Below are 22,910 nucleotides of genomic sequence, written 5' to 3'. Positions count from 1 at the left end.
AACTCGGTGAGATCGAGTAGACTGGCGCTTCGGCCAGTCGTTAGCTAACGTCAAGCCTGACCCCGACTTTGCTGGCCAGCGGACGAATTGTGGTCGGAGTTGTCGCCGAGATCCGGTACTGAACTGTGAATCGAACATGGCGTCTGCCTGTTGATGCTGCTGCCGCTGTCGCGTCGTGGATATGATGACCAACATGCGACACACTGTTAAACGTTCCGGTCAGTCGAGTATCGACATCGAGATCATCCACACAGCATTTTTAACAGCTTGTTAATGATCTTTGCAATTAGATTTTGTTGTTGGCTTCCGTGGTTTTGTCCTTGATCATAATACTGTTGCTGTTGTTGCTGATTTCCGTATTGCTGTTGCTGCCCATGTTGTTGCTGCCCATATTGTTGCTGCTGCTGTTGTCCTCCTGGATACGACTGTTGGTATCCTTGTTGTGATTGATATCCTCCCCAGTTGTTGACATGCTGCATATTTACCTGACCACCAGTCAGATCAACGTAGATTCGTCCTTCATTAGGCTCGACGTGGTATTGCAATCCCAACTCTTGACAAACTTGTTCAACACGGGGTTTAATCTTCTGAACGTGGTTGACGCTGTGATTCCCCTTGCCGACAATTACATGAAGATGATTCTGTCCATGGGACTGAGCATATCGAATTCTCTCCTCAAGAATGTCTTCTGCCTCTTCAACGAACTGGCCATGCAGATCAATAGTGTCTGCTGGTACTCTACCATCGGCATTGTTCTCTCGAAAAATGTATTCGGAAGCCTGTTTGTTGTATTGTTCCATTCTTGCTCCATGGTCTTTTCCCTGCTGAGATAGTGTATGTGCAGCAGCCCCGTCGCCGTTGGAATATGCTTGTTGTGATTTGGCAAAACATGAAGACCGTTTTCCAGCTTCCTGTCGGGCAAGGTCTCGAAGACGGTCGTATTCTTGTTCAGCAGCTTGAGATTGGCTATGATTGAATGCTATTGCGACTCGTTAGTCAGATCATAGAAACCGCAGAGAGACACTCACGTCTTGCTCCAACGCGAGTCGCGTGTTGTGTCGACATTTCATACGACATAATGGCCGATTGTAGGATAGAGCTCGAGGAGACTATGCTGGGAAGCGCGATTCGTCTGGTAGAAAGTGAGATTTCTGCGAGAGAAAGCAAGATGCGTGTAATAGGCAGTGAGATTTCTATGGTTCCCTCGTGGTAGGATATGTATGGTAAGGAATAAGATGTGTTACGATAGGAAGTGAGCTGTGTCTGTGAAAGAGAACGCGCCTTTTCACCTGTACCTAAGTACTCACTACTGTAGAGTGAGGTGCAGGGAGATGAAATGATGACATCTCTGGGGTATGGTCGATGCGACAGGCAAGTCCCGGCAGCCTAAGTTAGGGTGCCCTGCATTGGCGAGATCTCGGTGCCGCGCGCTCCGTAACTGACAGCGATTTGGGGTCATCCCAAAGCTCAGAGTCAGAGGTACCCCGTACCTAGCAAGCCTGTTTCCATAAAAGGTGGCACTATTTAGCCGCTGTTGCTCTTCAAGTTTAAAGAGACACCTTTCACCTTGCTGTCCAGGAGCGCTTCGCACACAACGATATATCGTTGATCTGACTGTAGGAAGCTCATCAACTCTATCGTATATACCTACTAGCTTGCAGTCAAGGCACCCGCCTTTGCCAACCTGCTGCATCATCATTTTATGTCGTCGATGTACTCCGCGTCAGATGTTGCCACGATTTTGGCGACCTGGTGTTCTCTGCCCTGTCTGCTATGCTCTTCAACCCTCTGTCAGCCGAAACCTGTCCCACGCCTTTTCCGATTTGTTGTTCTTCAAGTCTTCCAACCAATCCCTAAACTTTATCGGCTCTTCACCTTCGATGCGCAGGATTCCCTCCTTGATACCTTTCCACCCCTCGACCGGGCCTAGGACGTATTTGTGATTGAATCCACAGTACTCGCGGCCTCCACCGCATTGAATCCCGCGATTGTACTGTTGGCGCTGGCGTCCTCCATCGCGTTCAATACCACGATTGTACTCTTGTCGTCTGTCATAGCAATCCTTGCAGAGGGTTGTGTTGCAGCATATCACACACATATAAAGCGGGGTGTGCCAGTGGGACCATTCAACCCTGGGATCACACTCACCGTCACAGCAGCAGGCGACGCCCGCGAGATCACCTTGGTTCTCTGGATTAGGCTCATCCTTGTCCGTTGCCCGACGCCTCTCATTATCTCCTGGGTCGCCACTATCCTCATCCGGTTCATTGACAGTGTTGACACCAGCACCCTTCCGCTCCATGTCGTCCTTGTCTACGACATCAGGATCCAACTGCGAGAAGAATGCGGAGACCAGAATCTGGGCTTCTCTCTCCAAGCCGTCCAACATGGTGAGCACCGATGCAAGATTGCGAAGATTGACAAGATCGTTTCCACGGACATTGTCAACTAGGCCATCATAACAAATGTCAAAAGCACGCTGCAGAGTATCTTGGACTTCCAGGGCCGACGCCATCCTGCGTGCCATGCGAGCCACGATTATTGAGTGGTTTCCATGTACGGACCGGTTACTTGCGATAGAATGCGCCATATTCTTGGACCTGAGGGCCTTCACTTCAGCAAATAGCTCAGTCTTTCTTGCCGGGTCTGCTGATCGGCGAAACTGTTCGTAGATGATCTCGCTCATCAGGAGAGTGGTCGTCACTAGTGTCATTGATGGATCTTCATTCGTAAAGCTGTATGGTATTCCAGTGGTCTTCGAGTCAAGAACTTCATTCAACAGCTCCCTCGCGGCATCAAGATCACCGCGGACCTTCCAGTGAGCAACTACAAGCTGGTATTGCAATGGTGGTGCCGCCCTGAGATTTGCAAGAAGTTTGATGACTTCTTCATATGCTTCGACCATGAAAGTCTGCTCACTGACCTTCCCAGCACCCCTTTGGAAGTGTTGATGCCAATCGCTATCCCAGTCGTACTGCCAGGTCATTGCTGCGAGTCGTTCGAGTGGTTTCCACTGCTTGACCAACTCAATAAGGCCAGGATCGTCTTGTCTTTGGATAAACAGTTCGGACTCATCCTGGAGAATATCTCCAGGCATGGGTTGGTCTGGATCTGCTTTGCGAGCTTCTGCATAGGCCCAAGTTGCCGCATCTAGATCGTCGCAAAAATTCTCGACCCTACCCTTGGTCAACAGAGCATTTCGAAGGAGTTGTGGGGACACATTCTCAATAGCCAAACATTCGTCGATGCTGTTCCTAACGTTGTCCACACTTTCCCCATGCATATCCAAGCGAATCTCAGTCAACAAGATCAAAGTCTTGACACGTGTTCTGGCCCAAGATCATCTTGGAGTGCTCTCTGCGCGTATTGAAGGGCCGAACTTGTGATGCTTGCAATGATGCAGGAGGGCGGCTAGGCACCAATGAGAATGACCATCCCTGTTGAGTTCCGGGAAGGCGTCGAAGATATCAATGATTTCTTGTTTCGAGTACGGGCACGCCCGCTTCATCTGAATCGTCATCGAAGTCGGCCGATTCATCCTGCTCAGCAGTCTCCTCGTTGACAAGTTGGCTGTAATGTGTCTGCATACCATTGTCAGCCTGCGCCCTTCTGGGGCGTAACGCTTACCAGTTTTAGTGCACTTCGTGTAGATCTGTAAGCTCTCTTAATGCTCCTGAGATCGTCTGCTTGCAACCAGTTTTGGCAATGACCTTTTACCAGTGGGATGAACGCCGACATTTTGTCCAGAACCACGCTGTTCGCCCACTTCGAAGTCTCCGCGTTTACTCTGGAACCAAGTGTTTTGGCAAGCTTCGCCCAGAACACAAGGTTGTCGAGAAAGTCTCCTTGTTGAAGACCTTGCCTGATCTGGTCGTAGTCTATCTCAAGTGTCTCGAATACCTTCGCAATATTATCTCTGTTGGTCATGATCGCCCCAAGAGCTTCGAGTGCTTGAATCCTATCACAGTCGGAGTCTTCAGACAACTTGGTCCAACTCAGATGCGCCATCCAATTCCTGCAGGCATACATTTTCAGGGCATGAGGAGCTTCGCTCGACGGAGTGCAGATCAGCTGAGAACAGGCAATGAACATCTGCCGATGGGCTCCTGTACTAGAAGTTCTCAATCCAATCTCACAAGGGCACGCATTGCGGAAGAATTGTCTCATTGACCGTTCTTGGAATTTCAACGGTAGGTCGTAGTCGTTGTATGTAGCAGGATCTTCCGCATTCTTAGGGGCCAACACCAAATGCTCTGGCGAAGCGAAATCTAGACGCTCCTCTAAACGCTCCTCAACGTCCGCAATCTTCAGAAAATTCGTCAGACATGAACGCTGAAGCTCCTGTTCGAGGTCGAAGGTGGTGCCCTTGTCCAGTCTGATCAACGCAAGACATTCACCCAGAGATAGGGGTCGGAAGCTGAATGCAAGCCAGCAGAGCAGGTATTTGACAGTGGGAATTGATTCCTCCCTATCGTCTTCTGTGAGTCATCCAGCATAAACTGGTATAGTTGTTGTAAATCTCGGGGCATATTGCTGTCAAGCATTCTCAAGACAAGGTGTTCCCGTCCCAAAGTATTGAAGTATTGAAGGAACGGAGTATATGCTCAACGTAAAGCAGCCCTGGGATTGTCAACGCTACTCTCTCCAGCTACGGTTCAACTTACCACTGGCCTTTTCTTCGAAGGTATTGGAAACTCGTTCTTTTGTGTATCTGCTGAATTTGCGTAGTCCTGCGTCGTTGTTCAAATGGTTCCAAATCAGAGTCTTCATGTCCGCCAGCTACTTTTCTTTCGTTACGGTGAGAAACCCAGCGTCGACTTCGGTCAATCGACCAACCAAGACTGGTCGGGTCGTGCATAGCACGCTTACATTGAGGTCGGTAGATCCTTGAATGAGGCTGAAGCACTGGAGGAGCTCGTCCTGCGCTGTCTCTTCAAGCTCATCCAAGCCATCCCAGACGATTTGTAGCCGAGCTGGGGATGCACCACTGAACCAAGGTCTGACGAGTTGATCCCACATTTGGCGCCAGTCCAGTGGATTCCAGTCATCGATGTCTTCACGCTCTAGTTCGGCGTTGATTCTGTCACATAGACTTGTATTCTGTTCTGCCAGCTGAATGATGGTCCAGTTGATGGCATGATGGAAGAAGTTCAGATCGCTCACTCCTTCGCGGAAATAGAAATGTGTTACGCAGGTGTTGGGATCAGACCTGGCCAGTTCCACAAGATGATCGTAGGCACATGCTGCTAGATGGCTCTTTCCTGCTCCAGGGGGGCCTTCGACCGCGAGTATGCGCGACGTTCGACCATTCCATGCCTCCCATTCAGGTTCATCGAATAGCCAAGTACATGTTCCAGGAATAAAAGAGTACACGATATTGCCGTACTCATGAATCGGGTCGATGGCATCGGGGAGGTAACTGCGGACACGGCTGGAAGTTGCTGGCTTGTTCATGGTGCTTTCCCTGGTGTCATCTTGTCGCCGTTCCTGAAACACCATGAGAAGCTTTTGGATATTGACGAGATCATTTCGGACGGTCTCCTGGCTTTCAAGGACACTTTCAAGCATTCTGGTCTGATCCTCCATCATCTGAGTCTGCATGTCTTGATTCTGTTGTAGATCCGAGTTCATGCGTTGCAATTCTTCCGTATTGCCTAGAATAGCGTACTCTGTGGCGGCCTGAAGTCGTGACAAGGTTGTGTCCATTTTCTTTCGTGCATCTCCAAGTTCGCTGTCCGCGCCTTTGATCATGTTGATGACCCATTTCTCTATGCTGGATTAGATCTATCATGGTAACCTGGCTGAAGACGTACTGAATCTGCCCAGTTCGATATACTTTGTGGAGAACCCACACATTTCCAGCACAGCTCTGAATACATCCATCAAGCAATTACGATATGCCTGATACTTAGGTAGTCTTGATTCAAGGATGGTGATTCGTCGGAGGAAAGCATTCATGTCCTCAAAGAACGCAGTCACGACATCATAATCGGCGGACTGTTTCTTGCAAGCCTAGAAACGGTGTCAACATATGAATGCGAAGTTGCGTAAAGGGGAGCCTTTTTCCAGAAAAAGTGGCACCGTTTGAACGATATAGCTCCTCAGGCTCAAGGTGATATTGTTCATTATTGCCATCCAAGAGTCCTTCACACACACAACGATAGAGCGCTAGCGTCTTGAAGGGTGTAGGTCGTCACTTCTACCGTAGAGCCCTACTGGCTTCAAGTTTGGGCACCCGCCGTCGCGAGCCCAGTGATCCTTGTACTTGTATCATCGATGGGCTCCCTGTCAGACGGTGCCACTTTTTCTGGACACAGGCTCGAGAGATGCCTACCGTCAGCATTAACGTCAGTGCCGTTCCAATGGCTGCTGCAGGTGGAAACGCAGGGGTGGCCGCAGATACGAGTTGGTCTGCTCCCTTTTGAATATAATCGAGATTCTGAGCAAACAAGCTCCTCAGCTTATCGACTTTCTTCTTGTTATGGCGGAAGCGATGGAGACTTTCCATTTCGGCAGTGCCGGTTGTCATCATGTCATCCACCGACTTGAATGTAGGTTTGAGGTCCAGGCCAACGATGCCTTTGTAATTCTTGATGGCATCATTCCAAATATCGGAGATATCGCGTGTATCCTGGGCGAGCTCCTCTTTCATTCGCACTACATTGTTCTGGTCCCCTTGATCGGGCGCCATGATCAAGGATGGAAGAAGGAGTGGATGTGCGTTGGGAATGACCTCTTGTCAACAAGGCTGAACGTGACGTCCGACGTATTCCTGCAGCGTCGAGCATCGTGGCGGGTTGAAAATGACGGTTGAATAGCACGAATTTAGGCTGTGCACTTTGAAACGCTGGTTGGAAGAAAAAGTTGGTGCGGTGGAACATGTCAAGATATAAAGCCAACGGCCGTCCTAAGCAAGTCAGTAAAATTTATTGATGGCGTCGAAACCCTTCTGAGGGCGAAGGACCAGCCCGGTCACGATGTCCTTCCATTTGAACAGACAAGCTCCTGGATCAAGTTTCTGCGGTTCGTCTCCATGACCTCTGGGAGTCCACCAAGTAAATCCCACGATCACTGCAATATGATCCGGCATTGTTTAGGAACGAAGAGATGGCCAGTCGAACTTAGCAGCTAGCAGAAGAATCGAAACAAAACGCAAGAAGTCGAAGATAAGAGATGGAAAACGAGAAAAGGAAATAGCAGCAACGAAGAAAAGTCGTTGTTGCACCAAGACTTGTCCGGAAGCAACAAGCTGGAAAAAGCGATCGTCACAAACCTGAACAACATCATCAACACCATTTCCTCTCGGTTGATTAACAGCATCAACGACTCGTCGACGTTGACGTCTTATCAATTGGTGCTTCCAATTTTTCTACTTCTCCACACACCCTTCAGTATCCGATGCAGGTTTGACCACGGGTTACCCACGGGTTGCCCCAACTTCGACACGCACTCGACGCCTCGGTACTCGTACCTCACGGGCCATTCCCCAAACCCTGCCCAAACTCTCTCCGCAAATGTGGTCGCTTCGCCGCCCAGTTTTTCGTAATCACATGCCCCCGAGCCGTGCCCTCCCCAGGCCTGGGCTCCTAGACGATGGAGAGACCCTCGAGCTTCTTCTTTTCCCCTCCTACTCAATCCTTGCCACCAAAATTGACCACTTCAGATTGTTGTTGCTGCCGCTGACAACATGACTCTCTTCAGCAGTTCCGTGATAGTGTTCCCTCGTCTGGATCCTAACAAAGAGGCTTCACAGAAAGCCAAGAGAACCCACGTCTGCAATGTCTGCTCAAGAGCCTTCAAACGAAGTGAGCACTGCATTAGACATCAACGAGGTCGTAAGTTGCATCTATTCACCCTTGTGTGTCCGTCTCACAAACCTACAGATACTCAAGAGAAACCATTTGGCTGTCGAGTTTGTCGCCGCCGGTATAGTCGGAGAGACCTTTTGGTTCGACATGAGAGAACACTTCACACGCCAGAACAAATTGCCAATGCCACTGACGAACCATCACCGAAGAAATCGAAATCTCAAGATTTACCGACACGTCAGTTAGCCTGGTTGCAATTTTGGACACTGCTAACACATTTCTCAGCCGAGAGCAGCCCTCGTCATACCGATCCAGAACCGGAACAACAAGATGTGCCCAAAAATACTGAAGCTCACTCAAATGACCAGCCGCCGGACCTGCCGCCTGTTTCGACTCCTGTGGTAGAGACGAATTTGACCGTCCAACCGCTAGAGACCGCCGTCATTGACTCGACGCACGATACCATGGAAATCAACATGACGGACTTCACCATGAGCATGCCTGACCTTGACAAGATGCGTACATTTCCAACGTCAGTGCCATTACCTGACCTTGATGGTGATCTGGAATTCCTCGATTTCTTCGACCCCTTCCTGGGAATAGAACCAAAGCAGATGGGAAACTTTGCCTTCCCACCAATCAGTGGAAATTTGGAAGGATGGTCACCACTAGAGCATTTTTCAACTTCCAGCCACAGCTCGATGCAAGATTATGGCTTTCAACACATCTTACCAACTTCCACAGACCTCCAACCTTGTAGCGATGTTGACTTGTATACCACAACTGCACAAGCACCCAGCATCGATGTTCCGCCTGAGATGCTTCAATCCACTATCTCTGAAGCAGCGTCCACCCCGAAACTAGTTCACCCAGTACCTACAAAGACTCCCGCCATGCTATTCACCGAGCAAGTGAGATCAAACCTGCTCAAAGATCTATCAAACCGACTTCCTTTCGATCAAGGCAATTTCAGGCTTCCGAGCGCAGTTGCTCTGCAAAAATGCGTCCGCACCTATGTCGAGGCCTTTCACGTTCATTATCCAATGTTCCACCTTCACACCTTGGATCTCGAATCCGCCCCCTCACCGCTTTTGCTGGCTATTTGCGCTATAGGTGCTCTTTATCGACTGGAGAGAAAGATCGCCGCGTCACTGTATTCGAAAGCAGATCAAGCTCTTTCGGCGGCAACCAGTGAAACGAGAAAAGCACCGCGCCTACTAGATAATTGGAGTCAGCCTCCTTTACAGACGCCAAAAGTAGACGAACAGCTTCTTTGGAAGAGCCAGACAAGGTTTTTATTGGCAATGTTTACGACCTTCAGTGGGGATCCTGAAGCTACATCAAATGCGATTGCACACCTTTGCGATTTTACCATTGTGAGTTACCACTTGAACTCTGCGGTTTATTCTTGCTGATCTCCTAGTACTTCCGTCAACTCGCTCCAGGGGTGAAAGCCGGAAAAGCCGTCGAAAACCTATCTTGGGAAGAATGGGCCAGGAGGGAAAGCGTTAAAAGGTTCGTCCACCTCCCCGCTTGATCGTTCATTCACTCATTTTCACAGACTGCTCTACGGGCATATACTCTACGGCAATCTGGTGACCATGACGTACGGCATTCCCCCAGGCTACTCGGTCGTTTCCGACGGATACATCGAGATGCCATGCGATCAAGCTCTGTGGGATGCTTCCACGGCGGAACAATGGAGTACTCTTGTGGCCGTCAAAAGCAAGAGTTCTCCTCTCTCATTGAGAGACGCAGTATCAAGAATCATGTACGGTAATTGTGCGAGGACGGTCCCTGAAGAGTGCTGGTCGTGGTCTCCATTCGCCGTCAATGTGGTGATCAATGCCGTCTCGATCCAACTATGGCACATTGCACAAGGCTCCTACTTTTTCGGCGAACTATCTGGTGTCGGAAAGCCCCAGGAGGCGCAAAGATCTCCAACTTTGGCCCAAGCAGAAGCAGCACTGTCGAGATGTCGAGCACTTATCACACAAGCACGAACCGATGCTGACTATGCATGGACCGAGGCTGAAGGACCTCTTCTGTTTAACTGTCTTGCCCTCCTACGAGTCAGTTACTGCCGAGCATTTACGGGCACGGGAGGTGCAGACCCCACGCTATTGCTGAAAGAGAGTCATGAAGAGGTCATGGCTTCGATTGAGGACTTCGTTGCTATGCCGCAAGAACGGAGCGAGTTGATTACCAGGGCCGTCAGCAGAGCATTTGAAGGTATGCTCATTCCCAACAAAATGGGAACATCATTGCTCAAGAAGACGGCCGCCTTGACTTGGGCTGTTGAGCATGCTCTTGCTGGTTGGGATTCTGGACTATTGGTCACCAAATGGGTACATGTCATCGAGATTGAGACTGCCCAGAGCAATGGTGCCTTCATCAGCGAATTGGAGGATCAAACTATGCGAACGATCAAGAGTCTTCTTGCCGAAGTTGACGACGACTATTCTGACCAGGCAAACGTCTCTGTCGCCGCCAAGTTGGCACGGTATTGGGCTGGGTATTACGATGATACATGGGTTTGGGGTGTTACACCTCGGATGGGATGGGTTTTGCGTGAATTGGCCAACTGTTACGAGAGCAATTCGCCCGTATCATGAGGCTGCAATGTCAACCCCACATTGCCCTGAAAGGGTATGAGGGGGTTTCTTTTATTGCAAGGCTGAGGTGGGCCCCTCTTATGGGCAGCTTTCTCAAAAGTGGGGGAGGCCCAACTGTTCTCTCTGCAAGGATCTGGACTTGCTGGTTTTGACAGAACGAGTCAATTCGATCACCAAGCCGAGGATCTGAGGCAAGTCTTGACGTTTGTGAGACAGCGCAAGGATCTCAAAGGTGTTCGGTAGATTCGCGGATGCAGGAGTCTTTCTGCGCACATTGCACGTCGGTGGCTTTCCGGACCTCCCATGACAGGTCACCAATAACTGGTGCCAGCACTTTGGTTCGAATGCGATCATCATTCTTTCCCTATTTGTGAATCTCTAAGACGATCATTACCTTTTGGGAATGACATATTCGCCGTGTGGGATTCTTTTTGCAGCTGAATATTGGGTGATGTGCGATGCATTCCGGACTGGAATGATCAATCACAGCACAAGTCGGGACTGAACAGATGAGACAGAACATCCGTGGCGCTGGATCTTCAATGCAGAACACCGCAACGCTAGTACAGCGAGACAAAGGATGAGTCTGCCAACTACCAAAGAGGCACCTAAGATCACCGGGAAGGTCCAGGCTGTTTTAGATGATCCACTCCCGACATAAAACGATCACGATGCCGAACTCCAAAAGACCGAACGCTAAACACGGCTTTGCAGTAGCTGAGATGTTCTGAAACGAGAAGTTGTGAGCCTTTTATGCATCTGTCTTGTTGTCCAAGTCATGCCACTGTCTACCAGTGTGGCTGGGAGTATAGATTGCAAGGGATTCCAGGTCAGCCGACTTCTTGCGTCCCTCGAGTCTAGAGATGCTCTAGTCTAGAGATGCAACAGTGAGATTTCTTCAAACCGTCTCTGCATTTGGAGTGTTTCGCCATCGTTCGCTTAACATACACCATTGCGATTTAGTCTTGCATTTCCCGGATGACCAGCGGAAGACGGGGGTAATTAATTGAAGCGAGATTCCTATTCAATAGGGGTATGGAACACGCTGGATTTTTTTAAGAAGCATTGATCGATGCTGGTTCAGGAACCGTATGATGGCACTTTTCAGGTCAGGAACAACTTGTCAATTTACTCACCGCAGTAAAGGTTGATGCAATATATTTTAACCCGAAGCCACCTATCAGCCCCTGCGCCATAGATGCAGTAGAGAAGGGACAACCCTGAACAGATCCTTCAGAGCAACCAAGTGGGCATCTGAACTGTCAGTCCAGGTAAGCTAAGAAGCGGGAACCAGTAGGAATGGACATCTTCGGGACGGTACAAGCCCGGGGGAAAGAGAGTTGAGTTTACGGACAGAGAGGAGACCAAAATGAAGTCAATAATTGCAGAGGGCTTCCAGGCACATCATGCAAAAGCACAAGTTCCCGGAATCTATGCTATAGGCGATACGAGGTGGTAGACAAGTCATAGCCAGGGTGGCTTTAGCTTTCAATTAGTCTAGGGGTGGCCACTAAAGATGTTCCAGTCGGGGGGTCCCAGCGACTCGATTTTTGCCTTTGACCAACTTCTTCTTCCCCTGCCCGCTGCCGTATTCTCGCTTGGGATCCATTCATATCCAATCCCAGCTTCGAATTCGTTCCCATAAGTCATTCCCCCGTTTTACCAATCCATTCGAGATCATCTATTATCTTTTTCCTCTTCTCCTCGTACTCTACAAGCCATCACAACCTGCGGCCTGGGTTGACAGACGACTGTGCAGACGACACCTGTCGCGCACAAACCCAGTGTTCAGACAATAGACACCTGCCCCGTCCACCATCGGCCTAGGTTGCGTAGGCTTCCCAGTCAGTGATCGACGCCGACTCTTTCCACTTTTCGCTCCTTCCCGCGCCGATCACTCCCTGCGGATTTCTATCACTTCCAACCTCCACCGATCTCTCTGTCACCCTCTGTCGCTGCAAACGAATTATTAAGCTCAACCAGAGGTGATTGCGCAACAATACACGAAAAAGAGTCACGACTGACAATCTACAGCTACTCCTCACAGACTCGACTTGCCTCACTCCTGCCCAGAACTCGAGGACCGTCAAGATGGGGTGTGGTGCGAGTAAAGAAGATACGGCCGGCAAGGCAAGGAACGATGAAATTGAGAATCAGCTGAAAAGAGACAAGATGGCGCAACGGAACGAGATCAAGATGCTCTTGCTCGGTAGGTTGAGACCGAATACTCTCGTGCTTGAGCTGAACGTAGACAGGCGCCGGTGAATCTGGAAAATCCACAATCCTCAAGCAGATGAAGCTCATACACGAGGGAGGATATTCGCGGGACGAACGCGAATCTTTCAAAGAAATCATCTTTTCCAACACAGTCCAGTCGATGCGCGTAATACTAGAGGCTATGGAATCACTGGAGCTTCCTCTCGACGATCAACGTGCAGAATACCACGTTCAAACAATATTCATGCAACCACCGCAAATAGAAGGAGACAGTCTTCCTCCTGAGGTTGGCGCAGCCATCAAAGCTCTGTGGCAAGATGTTGGCGTTCAAGAATGTTTCAAACGGTCGAGAGAATATCAATTGAACGATTCTGCAAGATAGTGAGTGCGACGCTCAGGTCTGGGATTCTTCTGACACATTGCAGCTACTTTGACTCGATCGACCGTATCGCTGCGCATGATTACCTACCCAACGACCAAGACGTCCTTCGATCTCGAGTCAAGACGACGGGTATCACAGAAACGACGTTCATTATCCAAGATTTGACATATCGTATGTTCGATGTCGGTGGCCAACGGTCAGAACGAAAGAAGTGGATTCATTGCTTTGAAAATGTCACAACAATTCTGTTCTTGGTCGCCATCTCGGAATATGATCAATTGCTCTTCGAAGATGAGACAGTCAACCGAATGCAAGAAGCGCTCACACTTTTCGACAGTATTTGCAACTCCAGATGGTTTATCAAGACAAGTATCATTTTGTTTTTGAACAAGATCGACAGGTTTAAGGAGAAGCTTCCAGTCAGCCCAATGCAGAACTACTTCCCGGACTACGAAGGTTTGTCGATGCTATTTCTCCTCGAGCTGTAACTGATTGTGTCTAGGTGGACCGGATTATGCCGCGGCTTGTGATTATATCTTGAACCGATTCGTGTCGCTCAATCAAGCCGAAACAAAACAAATCTACACCCATTTCACCTGTGCGACCGATACCACTCAAATACGGTTCGTCATGGGTGCTGTCAATGGTGAGTCTCCTTCGCTTTTCTTTTCGAACTTTCTGACAATTGTAGATATTATCATTCAGGAGAACCTCCGAATGTGCGGTCTCATATGATGAGATAAGCGATTGGCGTCCGATTTGTCCACGACCTACATATACCACCGGCGTCCAGGTTGTCTTTCGAATCCAGATTAAGTGAGTGCGGTCAATCATGTCTTAACGGACTTGGAAGTGTTGGGGTCTGTTTTGGCAAGTGATGGATAATGGGCCGCTGGCCGCAAGCTGCATACGATTGCCCCCCTGTACTGCCGGTGTCAATCATGACAGCAGGCGATGTATATTTTTCTTCAAAAGCCTGTGAAAAGGAAGGGAGCTTTTCTTTATGGTTGGGCTACGGTAGGGAAAGCGATGGATTAGATTTTCTGCAGTATAAGTACCCGCTGTATGGAAATCAAGGACATAAATACAAAATTCTCAAAGACCAGACTATCTTGGAATGGAGCTGTATGTTAATGATTGTTAGCTGGCGACTGAATAGTGTCCTCCGTATGGCCAGATACATCCCCTTGTAAATGTGGAGAGTACGGAAATGTTCATCCGCCGTATTACTTCATGCCACGATTTCGACGACAATACTTTAGCTATCGATTCTACATCTGCTCATCTACCGCGACAATGTCTCTGACATCCGCGCTGCGACCTGTAGGGTTACCCTTCGGCGCAGGTACGAACCGCGAAGCGAAGTCAGACGCGCAGCAGACGCGCCAATTCCATCATGAAATCGACTACTTGAATCTAAACAGAACGCTGAATCGCTTTCAGCATCTAATCCTGCTCACACCCTCGCCTTCCTCTGGAAACCCTTCAGAATTGACTCCTCTGCAACGACAGATACAGGCCGAATTGTGGTCCCCTTTACCTTACCACCGAACGAAATGGATGCACAATGTCGAAGGTGCGCGGACTCTACTCTTACAATTGGAACGAAAAGCACAGACTATTCGAGTGCAGCGGACAAAGTATGAAGCCATCAAAGATCTGGCAGAGAAGAGAGCCATCATCAAGAAATTGAGACATCGGATTGAAGAGATCGGGCGCGAGGTTGAGACAGGGGCGCAGCAAATGCCGATTGCTGAGGAAGAAGGTGATTCTCTGTATGACATTCTGCAGCAACAGTCTCGCCAGACAGAAGAGAAGAACGAATTGCTGGAGGGAAAGCCTGTCTCGCAGGTGGAAGAAGAACCGGCTTCGAAAGATGATCTATTTTCATCGTCTACAACCCGGCGGAGAAGAGGTCGGGGCGAGGAACCAAACGCGCAAACAAGTGGCTTCTCGAATATGCAATCTACAGAACGAACATTGTTGGATTCTTCTCGTGAACAAGAAGATATTACGGTCAAGTTGGTCGACATGGCAGTTCGATTAAAACAACAGAGCAAGAACATGCAATTCTCTCTAGAACAGGACAAGACGTTTTTGGGCCGAGCGACACAAGCCATGGAGGTCAGCGTCAGTTCGATGGAGGCTGCCAGCAAGAATATGCAGTTCCTCAAGCGTATGAGCGAGGAAGAAGGTCTGTTCGGTCGATTGAAGTTGTACGCCATTATCTTTGGGATGTGGGTTGCAGCATTCTTGCTGGTGTTTGTGTGTCCGAAATTGAGATTCTGATCATCAGGCTTGTCACGATGACCATCTGTTGAGCATCATGGTCATGCATGCTCCACGAATACGCCATTCATTGTGCCGAGATTGAGTGTGTCAGTTGCACAACAGGCCAAACCTGGCCAAAGAATCCTGGCGATTGCCGAAGAAGGGTGCCTGAAGATCTCATTCAACAAATAATGAGGCCAATGACCAGCTTGAGCGGGCCACGAGGACTATTCTTGGAATCTGGATTGGCGATTTGTTGCTTTCGCTTTCACATGAATGAAAAGCTTCTGGCGATTGCGTTTGTCTCTCTGTCTCAGATGACGTCGATTTGCAGGTGAAATCTTGATGAAGAAGAGGACAACATTCCAGCACGAACCACGCAGAACCACGCATGACGTCATCGGCAAACGCGTTGACTCGCGGGGCAGGGATCGGATTCATCTTGCGGTCTATATATTAGACTGAATTGTCCTCTAGTCAAGAACCGACACAACTGCACGACTACGAATTGGAACGATACAAGATCACAAATCCATACGACTACCTATCAATATGTCCTCCAACGATAACACCTCATCTCTCAAGTCAGTGCTTGACACTGCAACCGGTTATGTCAACTCTGGCATCGCTGCCTTGACTGGATCAGCTGGCGACCAGGTGAGATCACATTTCATGAGTTACAAAGTCCCACACTAACACATCCTCCAGGCCAAAGCAGACGAATACAAGAACAAGGGTGCCGCTGAATCTGATCTCTCGCACGCCGCCGCCAAAGCTGGGCCTTTCACCATCAGTTCAACTGGTGTCCCTGCCAAAGACGATCCAAACCGAAGCCAAGGCCAATGGGATCAGACAGTTGGTAGTACTAAGGAGACCGTCGGCAACCTCGTTGGCAGTGAGGACTGGAAACAGGCCGGTCGTGAACAAAATCTTCAAGGTCAACAAGTAGAAGCGAAGGGTCAGCTCAGTGATTACGGCAAGGGTATCAGCGATCGAGTCCAGGGTGCCGTTGGCGGCGCCGCTGCGTCCTTGACCGGTGATCGTACTGAACAGCAGAAGTATGCTGATATTCATGACGAGGGAAAGACCAGACAACGTGGTGTCGAGCTTGATCTGGATGAGAAAGCTCGTGCTCAACAACATTAAAGCTAGACGACATTGAAGTCGACAACATTAAGGTGGCTGATTAGTTTATGATACCCAACAATTGATTATATTTCTATCGATCTTCCTGTCCGTGTCCATTGTCCTTCGATGCACTCAGTTGTAAACCATTTGCGGAGTTTAGTCTTGGCCAATAACATCGATTCCGCAACTGCGCCTTGAATTCCCTCCATACACATACCAACGACAGACAAATGGCCGGCTTGCCACAGAAGACTTTGAACTGGCTGTATGATGTGTTGAAGCGCGTGAGTTGTTATGTTCTTTGTTTGGGACGTACTGATTCGCATAGGAATATCGTGATGCAAATCGAACATATTCCGATCTCGCCCATGTGCTTGCCCGCAATCCTGGGTTTGCACCTCGAACAGATGTCTACAGTAGGACGGCAGCAGAGAGAGAGGACGAAGCTGATATTGGACAGCATCAGAGAATGGAGTCTCAGCACTCCTAGTACATTTCACAGGCACGATACCGGTCAACTTCAGGGGGAACACATACCGATTTCCGATATCATTATGGATACCACATGCATACCCCTACGAACCACCGATATGTTATGTCACCCCCACGGAAGATATGGTGGTCAGACCAGGTCAACATGTAGGTGGAGATGGAAGAATATATCATCCATATCTGGCACACTGGAGGGAAGCTTGGGAGGTCAGTTTGCGCATGATCAGCAAGGAAGATATCTGACAGTGGCAGCGGTCCAATACTGTGGACTTCCTTTCGATTCTATCCGAAGTCTTTGCGAAAGAACCACCAGTCATGTCTAGAGGACAGCAGAGAGCACCGCCTCCTGTACCTCCGTTACCGAGAGAATCCTCAGGACCACCTCCTCCACCAAAACCTACAGTACCATCAAGTCCTACACAATCTCAAGGTAGATACGATGTCCCACCTGCGCAGCATCCAGGCAGGTATGATGCTCCACCTCCATTACCTCAGCCACCCCAACCACAAAGTCCACGACCGTACGGAAATGGTGATTACATGCCTCAAAGAACGAGTAGTCTACGACAGTCAATGCTGCCACAACAACAATATCGACCTCCACCGCAGCAATATGCCAGTCCACCGCCCAACCATCCAAGACAGCAGGTGCAGCAACAGCAACCACCACCTCCGAAAGCTGTTGATCTTCTCGACTCACCGTTCGACGTATCTCTTCCAGCACAGACGCCGACACCAAGCAATATCCCTGCACCTCCGATACCTGTGAACCCTGAAAAGGAAGCCTTGCTTACACATCTGTCGCATCAAATCACCCAATCCCTGCATTCACAAATCGCTCAATCTACATCAGCACTGCCAGCTCTACAATCTCAAAATGTTGCTCTGCAATCGACTCTGCATAACCTCAGCGCGGAGTTGAACAATCTCCAATCACTGCATTCCACACTGACCTCGAATCTGTCCCTTTTGTCGACCTCACTTTCCAAATCGGACAATGTGATCTCCTCGGCCAAGAAACGTGCGGCTGAGAAAGATATCCCCGCTGTAGATGACATGCTTGTTGCCCCGACGGTTGTCGCGCGTCAACTGTACGACACGGCATGCGAGGAGAGGGGGATCGAAGCTGCCATACTCGCTCTACAGGAAGGTTTCGTCAGGGGAAGGGTTGGTGCCGACGTATGGAGTCGTAAGACTAGGGAACTTGCCAGAGAAGGCTTCAAGAGGATGTGGATGGAGAAAAAGGTGGCTAGAGGGATGGGATTGGATTTGAGTATGTATGGATCTTGACGTCTACTTTCTATTACGACATGATGCCCGACTTTGAGCTATCCATGTATCCATGACGACCGACTCTGAACTATCCATTCTGCATCCATGATACCTGACGATGAGCTATCCAACCTGAGGCTATTTTCAGTTCCAAGCGACGCTGTCGAAGTCGAAGTTGAGGTCGATTTCCACAGTGGAGAAGTCGATGTCGCCAAATTCGGGATCTGGTGGAGAATAGTTGCCGTCGACTTGTGGTGGTTGTGCATCGAAGTTGATGACATCCGCCCCAAGGGCACGTAGGGTAGCAGCAGTGTTGGTTTCGACTTGGGCATCGTCAAAGCTGAGTGCAGGAGTGGTGCTGATGGCGATCGTGGTGTTGCTGCCATCGTCGTCGCTTTGATTGTTCTTGGTGGTCGGCGACACTTGCTGCATTGGAATCGGCTGCTGGCTCAACACTCGACGAGATTCTGGAGTTGGAGTCGACGAACGAGACTGGACTTGGGCAGATGTGAATCGATAAGCTGGACCGGAACGTGGTGTGGCAGGTGTAGCAACTGTTTGCATGACTCGAGTCTGTGGTTGTTGCGCAATTGGAGTGCGTGGTGGTTGCATATTGAGCTGCTGATTCTGCATTGCTGGAAGTTGAGCTTGCGGGGTTTCGAATTGCGGGAAGAGATTCGCGTAGCAAGGCGCAACTGGACCACCAATCGAGGTGACTCCCGGGTTGTTCGTCGGCTGCTTCTGGTTGCTTTTCATGGTCAACATACCAGTCACTGCCGGCACAGGGAAGTCATAGCCAGTCTGGCGACAGAGTTGTGATGGAGGTGGTTCAGGATCATCCAAGGTGCGATTGAGCCATTTGAAGTTGGCGTGTGCTTTGGCATCTCTGAAATACGCGGACAAGGATCCGGTTGGAATGATCTGGTAGGTTGGACGACCTTGCTGGGCGTTGAAGTCCGCTAGGAGAGCCTCATCGTCAATTGGGGTGCGGTTGGCGAAGAGTTGCTCAATGTTGGGCCGCACTCGCTTAGCTGGCGGCGGCATAGTTGGCGAAGAAGTGGATGGACCTTGACGACGGGTTGGAGTGGTTTGAGGGGACGCCTTGACAGGGGAACGACTTTGACCATTGCTTGCTCGTCTTGGGGTGGCCGCAGCCTTTGGAGTCACAGACTTTGTCTTTCCATTGCTTGTGTTCTTCTTTTCTGGGGAGGTAGATCCACTGCTTGTGTTCTTCTTTTCCGGGGACCACTCTTCGAAGGCAACGCTTTTCTTTCCTCCGAACGCATGCTCAAGACCCTCGGGGATGACGATCTTGGTACTGAGAGCGTCTCGAATGAACTCTGCTGGATCGTCGGTTTCTGGAGTGGTGAGAACTGGACCGACATGAGTGGTTGCAGACTCTTCACCGTCACCAATAGCTGATTTCATCATGTCGACAAATTGCGTGTCGTCGCTGAACATGCTGAAGTCGTCAAGAGTTGGAGATTCAGGTTGAGTCTGGTTTGGAAGTTCAGTGACATATTGGTAGGCGTTTGCATCAGTGAGGGAGGGGTCAATCATGCTGGGAAGATGAGATCCGATCTCACTTGGGGAAGAAGTGACGGAGGTGGGATTCTGATCGAACGCAGAGCTAAATGCTTGCATGTTTGAGTGTCGTCGCTTTCTGATTGGAGTTTCCATCTCTACAAGGCTTGACAGACAGAATGGTTGTGGGAGAGGAAAGGACTAGAGAGAGACAGAGAGAGACGGTCGAGGTTGAAAAGATATACACCGACAGTGTGAGAATATCGCAAAGTGAGATTCGAAATAAGAGGTTGGGGTTGCGAGACTTCACATGAATCTCACTTCGTTTGGCGATGTTCACACTGCCGGCAGATCGATTTCTCCGGTCGAAAAAGAGAGCGGTGAATCAGCTGCATTGGGCATGGGCTTTGCAACTCAGGAGGACTCCAAGCAGAACTCGAGACGGCGCCAAACCCAGCATCAGGCGGACTCCAAAGGCATCCGGCGTGCGCATCGATCTGAGCATCCAATTATGGCAGAACGATCTGGAAACAAGAATGAGAAATTGTTTGATCACGGAGAGCTTTTGTACATATAAGCGGCGAGCTGTCGTCGACTATTCGACAATCCACAAGTCCCCAGCTGTCTATGGCATGCAGACTTCGAACTGAATGCGCCCCAATCAATATCGCCCAGTTCATGCATGACAGACTTTTCCCACCATTTCAGCTATGCAATGAGTTGAAGAAACCTCCCGGGCTCTGTTGAACCGTCCTGAAAATGCATCGCTAAATCAAACTAAACGGCGCAAAGACCACCTCCAGAATCTTCCATATTCCATGCTCCAGCCAGACCAACAATCTGTGGTTCTTCGGCATCCAGCTCAAGAGCTGTAATTCTACTCTCGAGTGCAATCTCAGCATCAGCGGCCGTCCGACGACCACCCATAAGAAGTTTCCGAGCCCAGTCATCAATGGCAGGTTCACCAGTTTCGTCTCTTGCTTGCTTCAAGAATGGAATGAGTGCCGTTCCACCAGTGCCGCGCATTTTCTTCTTCGGCGCTTCAGGTTGGTAGCGGATAGACGCAATTCCTTTGTCTCTGGGTGCGTAATCCGAACTGCTCTCTCGACGATGTCTGCTCAGACTTCTAGATTCTCGACTTTTGACGATGATGTACCTTGACACCATCTGTATATGTTTATCCCGTAGAGCTCGGAGCATTGCCAAACACGCATCATATGCAACGCATAATTCTCGATTCGACTTGTTGAGCTCCACATACTCTCTGATGTTTGCGACTCCCTCAACAGCTTGCAAAAACCGTCGGTGCGGTCCGGGCATGTACTGTCTCATTTCATGAATGAAGTTATGTCGCGGTTTGGGGGCTCCTTCTGTTTCTGATTCGGATGTTTCGTCCTTTTTGGATCCTGTCGGTCGGTGCTCGACTCCTAGAACGGTGTCGAAAAATTGTATCATACTGCTTTGCGCATTCGAGCCACCTCCGTATTGTCGCCACGTCGATCGACTGCTGCCATCGTCGTAAAACACACCTTGAGGTAAACCTGCGTCTTTCATGTTTTTGCTGCCGGCCAGGAAAGGTCGAATGCGATGATAGAAAACGTGTGGGTCGCAGTTTTCGTACATTCTGATCAATAACGTGCCCAGCTCGTCCAGCGTCTGGGCAAAGGATTGTAAAGCTTTGGTGACTATCGCGGCGTCATCATCTCTTGCGGCTTGTATTGCTTTGAGCATAATCGGTATACATGGTCCACCTTTTGCCTCCATCGCCACACTGACCAAATAGAACCATTGTTCGTCCAGCGAACCGGTAAAGGTGGTGAGTGTGGAGAGGTTGTCGAGGACCAGCGATTCGGAGAGGAAGATGGGTTTAAAGTTCCATAGACATACACCGGCGTAGGTAGCGACTGGAGGGAGGTCGAGGTGTTCGCAGACTTGAAGGAGTGGGTAGGTGATTGGTGGTGGTAGTCTTTCTGCCGGTTTGTCGCCTCCCCAGATGTAGCCGTGGGCCATGAACGTGAGGACCGAGTATGCTCTTCGCCACTCTGCCTCTGTTTCTAGGTGGACTGCGGGGAGGATGGGTAGGCGGTCGATGACCACGCGCAGTCTCTTTGAGAGGAGGAGTGACTGGAAGTTGTTCATGATCCGCTCCCAGCGGTCGTAGACTGGATGCGGGAGACATTGTATAGGGTTCTCTGCAGGGAGGAAACCTCGGTCGGGCGAGAGACCGTAGTCTTCGAGGCGGGGGATGGGTGGGAGCATGGTTGAGCCTTGAGTAGAGTGAGCAGGGTGGACTGTGAGAGGGGTGAGGAGGCCGATATAAGGAAGAGATTGATCAGCGGGGTCGGAGGAGATGGAGAGAAAAAGAAACTATCGGGTTCATCCGGATGGGTTTAGGGCTGGCGGATGCGGAGTTCGCGGCGGTGGGTTTATGGGATGAATCGAGGTGTTTATTATTATGATGACATTCACCATGTTCGACTTTGATTCATCAGCAGCCTCGTCATACTAGTACTCACCCACATTTTGAAAGAGGCGAAAAGATTATGGCGAGGCAGAATCATGCATGCATTGACAGGGAAAATAGTGAGAACCCCGGACGATGATCCTCGGCCCATCGGAACGTTCGGCAAGAACTTTATTTCAGCGACTCAGGTACCGTGCACATCGTCAAGGTCAACCTCTTCAATCTCCATCTTAAAAAACAGTAGCCCTTATGATAGACCCTAAGAGCAAGACAATCGACAATATCGTCGATGAGGCCTCATGAATTCTTAGGTCTCCGTCGCAATTGTGGACTCCATTGAAGCCAACCCATCTTCGTCTATATTCAAACATTCATCTCCTGCCAAACTCCAACTCCAAGTCATCCATACAATTAGCCACCATCGAGGCACTCGCGTTCATCATGTCTGCACACCAGGTTCTCTCGCAATCCAGTGAAAGTGTTTGCCGAGTCGACCCAGACTATCCTGCATGGGGATGGTGGCTGTGAAGTCCTCGGGCCCCTAGCGCAGCGTGATGTGGTAGTCAGAACCGATCAACTTGTAGCTGACAGATTCGCGGCGAATGAGATCAACACCGTAGAAGCTCTCGCAACCATGACCATCGATTTCATGGTGGATGACCGCGCATTCAACTTCATCGAGAGGCACAAGGCTACACTCGGATTCGAAGTCGAGACGAGCATCGTTCGCTTCTCTG

The 22,910-nt window shown here is 49.8% G+C and overlaps 9 protein-coding genes across 9 annotated transcripts; 5 read left to right on the top strand and 4 right to left on the bottom strand.

The window, feature by feature from the left end:
• Positions 1–38: 38 nt before the first annotated feature.
• EDD37DRAFT_337831 (smr domain-containing protein) lies at positions 39–1,191 on the bottom strand. The gene is made up of 2 exons (XM_062811653.1): positions 1,029–1,191; positions 39–979 (listed from the first exon to the last, which is right to left on the bottom strand). Exons 1-2 carry the CDS (start codon positions 1,075–1,077, stop codon positions 243–245), a joined length of 786 nt encoding a protein of 261 aa, XP_062672155.1. The 5' UTR covers positions 1,078–1,191; the 3' UTR covers positions 39–242.
• A 589-nt stretch (positions 1,192–1,780) lies between these two features.
• On the bottom strand, positions 1,781–6,691 carry EDD37DRAFT_607841 (uncharacterized protein; the record flags this gene model as incomplete). Its single annotated transcript, XM_062815001.1, has 7 exons — positions 1,781–3,316; positions 3,492–3,581; positions 3,628–4,478; positions 4,665–4,779; positions 4,870–5,768; positions 5,814–6,012; positions 6,335–6,691. The coding sequence occupies 7 exons, from the start codon at positions 6,689–6,691 to the stop codon at positions 1,781–1,783; spliced, it is 4,047 nt and encodes a 1,348-aa protein (XP_062672154.1).
• Positions 6,692–7,304: 613 nt separating this feature from the next.
• On the top strand, positions 7,305–10,470 carry EDD37DRAFT_337211 (uncharacterized protein). The gene is made up of 4 exons (XM_062811648.1): positions 7,305–8,045; positions 8,094–9,184; positions 9,232–9,323; positions 9,370–10,470. Exons 1-4 carry the CDS (start codon positions 7,688–7,690, stop codon positions 10,421–10,423), a joined length of 2,595 nt encoding a protein of 864 aa, XP_062672153.1. The 5' UTR covers positions 7,305–7,687; the 3' UTR covers positions 10,424–10,470.
• Positions 10,471–12,514: 2,044 nt separating this feature from the next.
• On the top strand, positions 12,515–13,757 carry EDD37DRAFT_648697 (guanine nucleotide-binding protein subunit alpha; the record flags this gene model as incomplete). The annotated part of the gene is made up of 5 exons (XM_062818050.1): positions 12,515–12,632; positions 12,679–13,021; positions 13,066–13,478; positions 13,525–13,668; positions 13,714–13,757. 5 exons carry the CDS (start codon positions 12,515–12,517, stop codon positions 13,755–13,757), a joined length of 1,062 nt encoding a protein of 353 aa, XP_062672152.1.
• Positions 13,758–14,180: 423 nt separating this feature from the next.
• Positions 14,181–15,747, top strand: EDD37DRAFT_626795 (uncharacterized protein). The gene has a single exon (XM_062816328.1). The coding sequence runs from the start codon at positions 14,256–14,258 to the stop codon at positions 15,309–15,311; it is 1,056 nt and encodes a 351-aa protein (XP_062672151.1). The 5' UTR covers positions 14,181–14,255; the 3' UTR covers positions 15,312–15,747.
• On the top strand, positions 15,748–16,519 carry EDD37DRAFT_626794 (uncharacterized protein). The gene is made up of 2 exons (XM_062816327.1): positions 15,748–15,950; positions 16,002–16,519. The coding sequence occupies exons 1-2, from the start codon at positions 15,846–15,848 to the stop codon at positions 16,437–16,439; spliced, it is 543 nt and encodes a 180-aa protein (XP_062672150.1). The 5' UTR covers positions 15,748–15,845; the 3' UTR covers positions 16,440–16,519.
• A 132-nt stretch (positions 16,520–16,651) lies between these two features.
• Positions 16,652–18,203, top strand: EDD37DRAFT_648694 (ESCRT-I component; the record flags this gene model as incomplete). The annotated part of the gene is made up of 4 exons (XM_062818049.1): positions 16,652–16,705; positions 16,750–16,837; positions 16,882–17,120; positions 17,166–18,203. 4 exons carry the CDS (start codon positions 16,652–16,654, stop codon positions 18,201–18,203), a joined length of 1,419 nt encoding a protein of 472 aa, XP_062672149.1.
• Positions 18,204–18,266: 63 nt separating this feature from the next.
• EDD37DRAFT_336753 (uncharacterized protein) lies at positions 18,267–20,176 on the bottom strand. Its single transcript, XM_062811643.1, has one exon. The coding sequence runs from the start codon at positions 19,863–19,865 to the stop codon at positions 18,330–18,332; it is 1,536 nt and encodes a 511-aa protein (XP_062672148.1). The 5' UTR covers positions 19,866–20,176; the 3' UTR covers positions 18,267–18,329.
• On the bottom strand, positions 20,176–22,258 carry EDD37DRAFT_336407 (indoleamine 2,3-dioxygenase). The gene has a single exon (XM_062811642.1). It carries the CDS (start codon positions 21,966–21,968, stop codon positions 20,487–20,489), a length of 1,482 nt encoding a protein of 493 aa, XP_062672147.1. The 5' UTR covers positions 21,969–22,258; the 3' UTR covers positions 20,176–20,486.
• Between the last annotated feature and the right edge of the window lie 652 nt (positions 22,259–22,910).

Source organism: Exophiala viscosa, assembly GCF_022695815.1.
Source record: "Exophiala viscosa unplaced genomic scaffold EDD37scaffold_3, whole genome shotgun sequence".
In the NCBI taxonomy this organism is placed as follows: Eukaryota; Fungi; Ascomycota; class Eurotiomycetes; order Chaetothyriales; family Herpotrichiellaceae; genus Exophiala; species Exophiala viscosa.
This window is presented reverse-complemented; position numbering and strand designations above follow the sequence as displayed.

What these genes read in the sequence shown, in the direction of transcription:
- EDD37DRAFT_337831 (XM_062811653.1), bottom strand. Translation starts at nt 1,077, where the DNA reads ATGTCGTATGAAATGTCGACACAACACGCGACTCGCGTTGGAGCAAGA. An exon ending in GACTCGCGTTGGAGCAAGAC is followed by an intron (nt 980 to 1,028) that starts GTGAGTGTCTCT and finishes GAGTCGCAATAG; the next exon opens with CATTCAATCATAGCCAATCT.
- EDD37DRAFT_337211 (XM_062811648.1), top strand. Translation starts at nt 7,688, where the DNA reads ATGACTCTCTTCAGCAGTTCCGTGATAGTGTTCCCTCGTCTGGATCCT. An exon ending in ATCTCAAGATTTACCGACAC is followed by an intron (nt 8,046 to 8,093) that starts GTCAGTTAGCCT and finishes CACATTTCTCAG; the next exon opens with CCGAGAGCAGCCCTCGTCAT. An exon ending in AGGAGGGAAAGCGTTAAAAG is followed by an intron (nt 9,324 to 9,369) that starts GTTCGTCCACCT and finishes TCATTTTCACAG; the next exon opens with ACTGCTCTACGGGCATATAC.
- EDD37DRAFT_626795 (XM_062816328.1), top strand. Translation starts at nt 14,256, where the DNA reads ATGCCACGATTTCGACGACAATACTTTAGCTATCGATTCTACATCTGC.
- EDD37DRAFT_626794 (XM_062816327.1), top strand. Translation starts at nt 15,846, where the DNA reads ATGTCCTCCAACGATAACACCTCATCTCTCAAGTCAGTGCTTGACACT. An exon ending in CTGGATCAGCTGGCGACCAG is followed by an intron (nt 15,951 to 16,001) that starts GTGAGATCACAT and finishes CACATCCTCCAG; the next exon opens with GCCAAAGCAGACGAATACAA.
- EDD37DRAFT_336753 (XM_062811643.1), bottom strand. Translation starts at nt 19,865, where the DNA reads ATGGAAACTCCAATCAGAAAGCGACGACACTCAAACATGCAAGCATTT.
- EDD37DRAFT_336407 (XM_062811642.1), bottom strand. Translation starts at nt 21,968, where the DNA reads ATGCTCCCACCCATCCCCCGCCTCGAAGACTACGGTCTCTCGCCCGAC.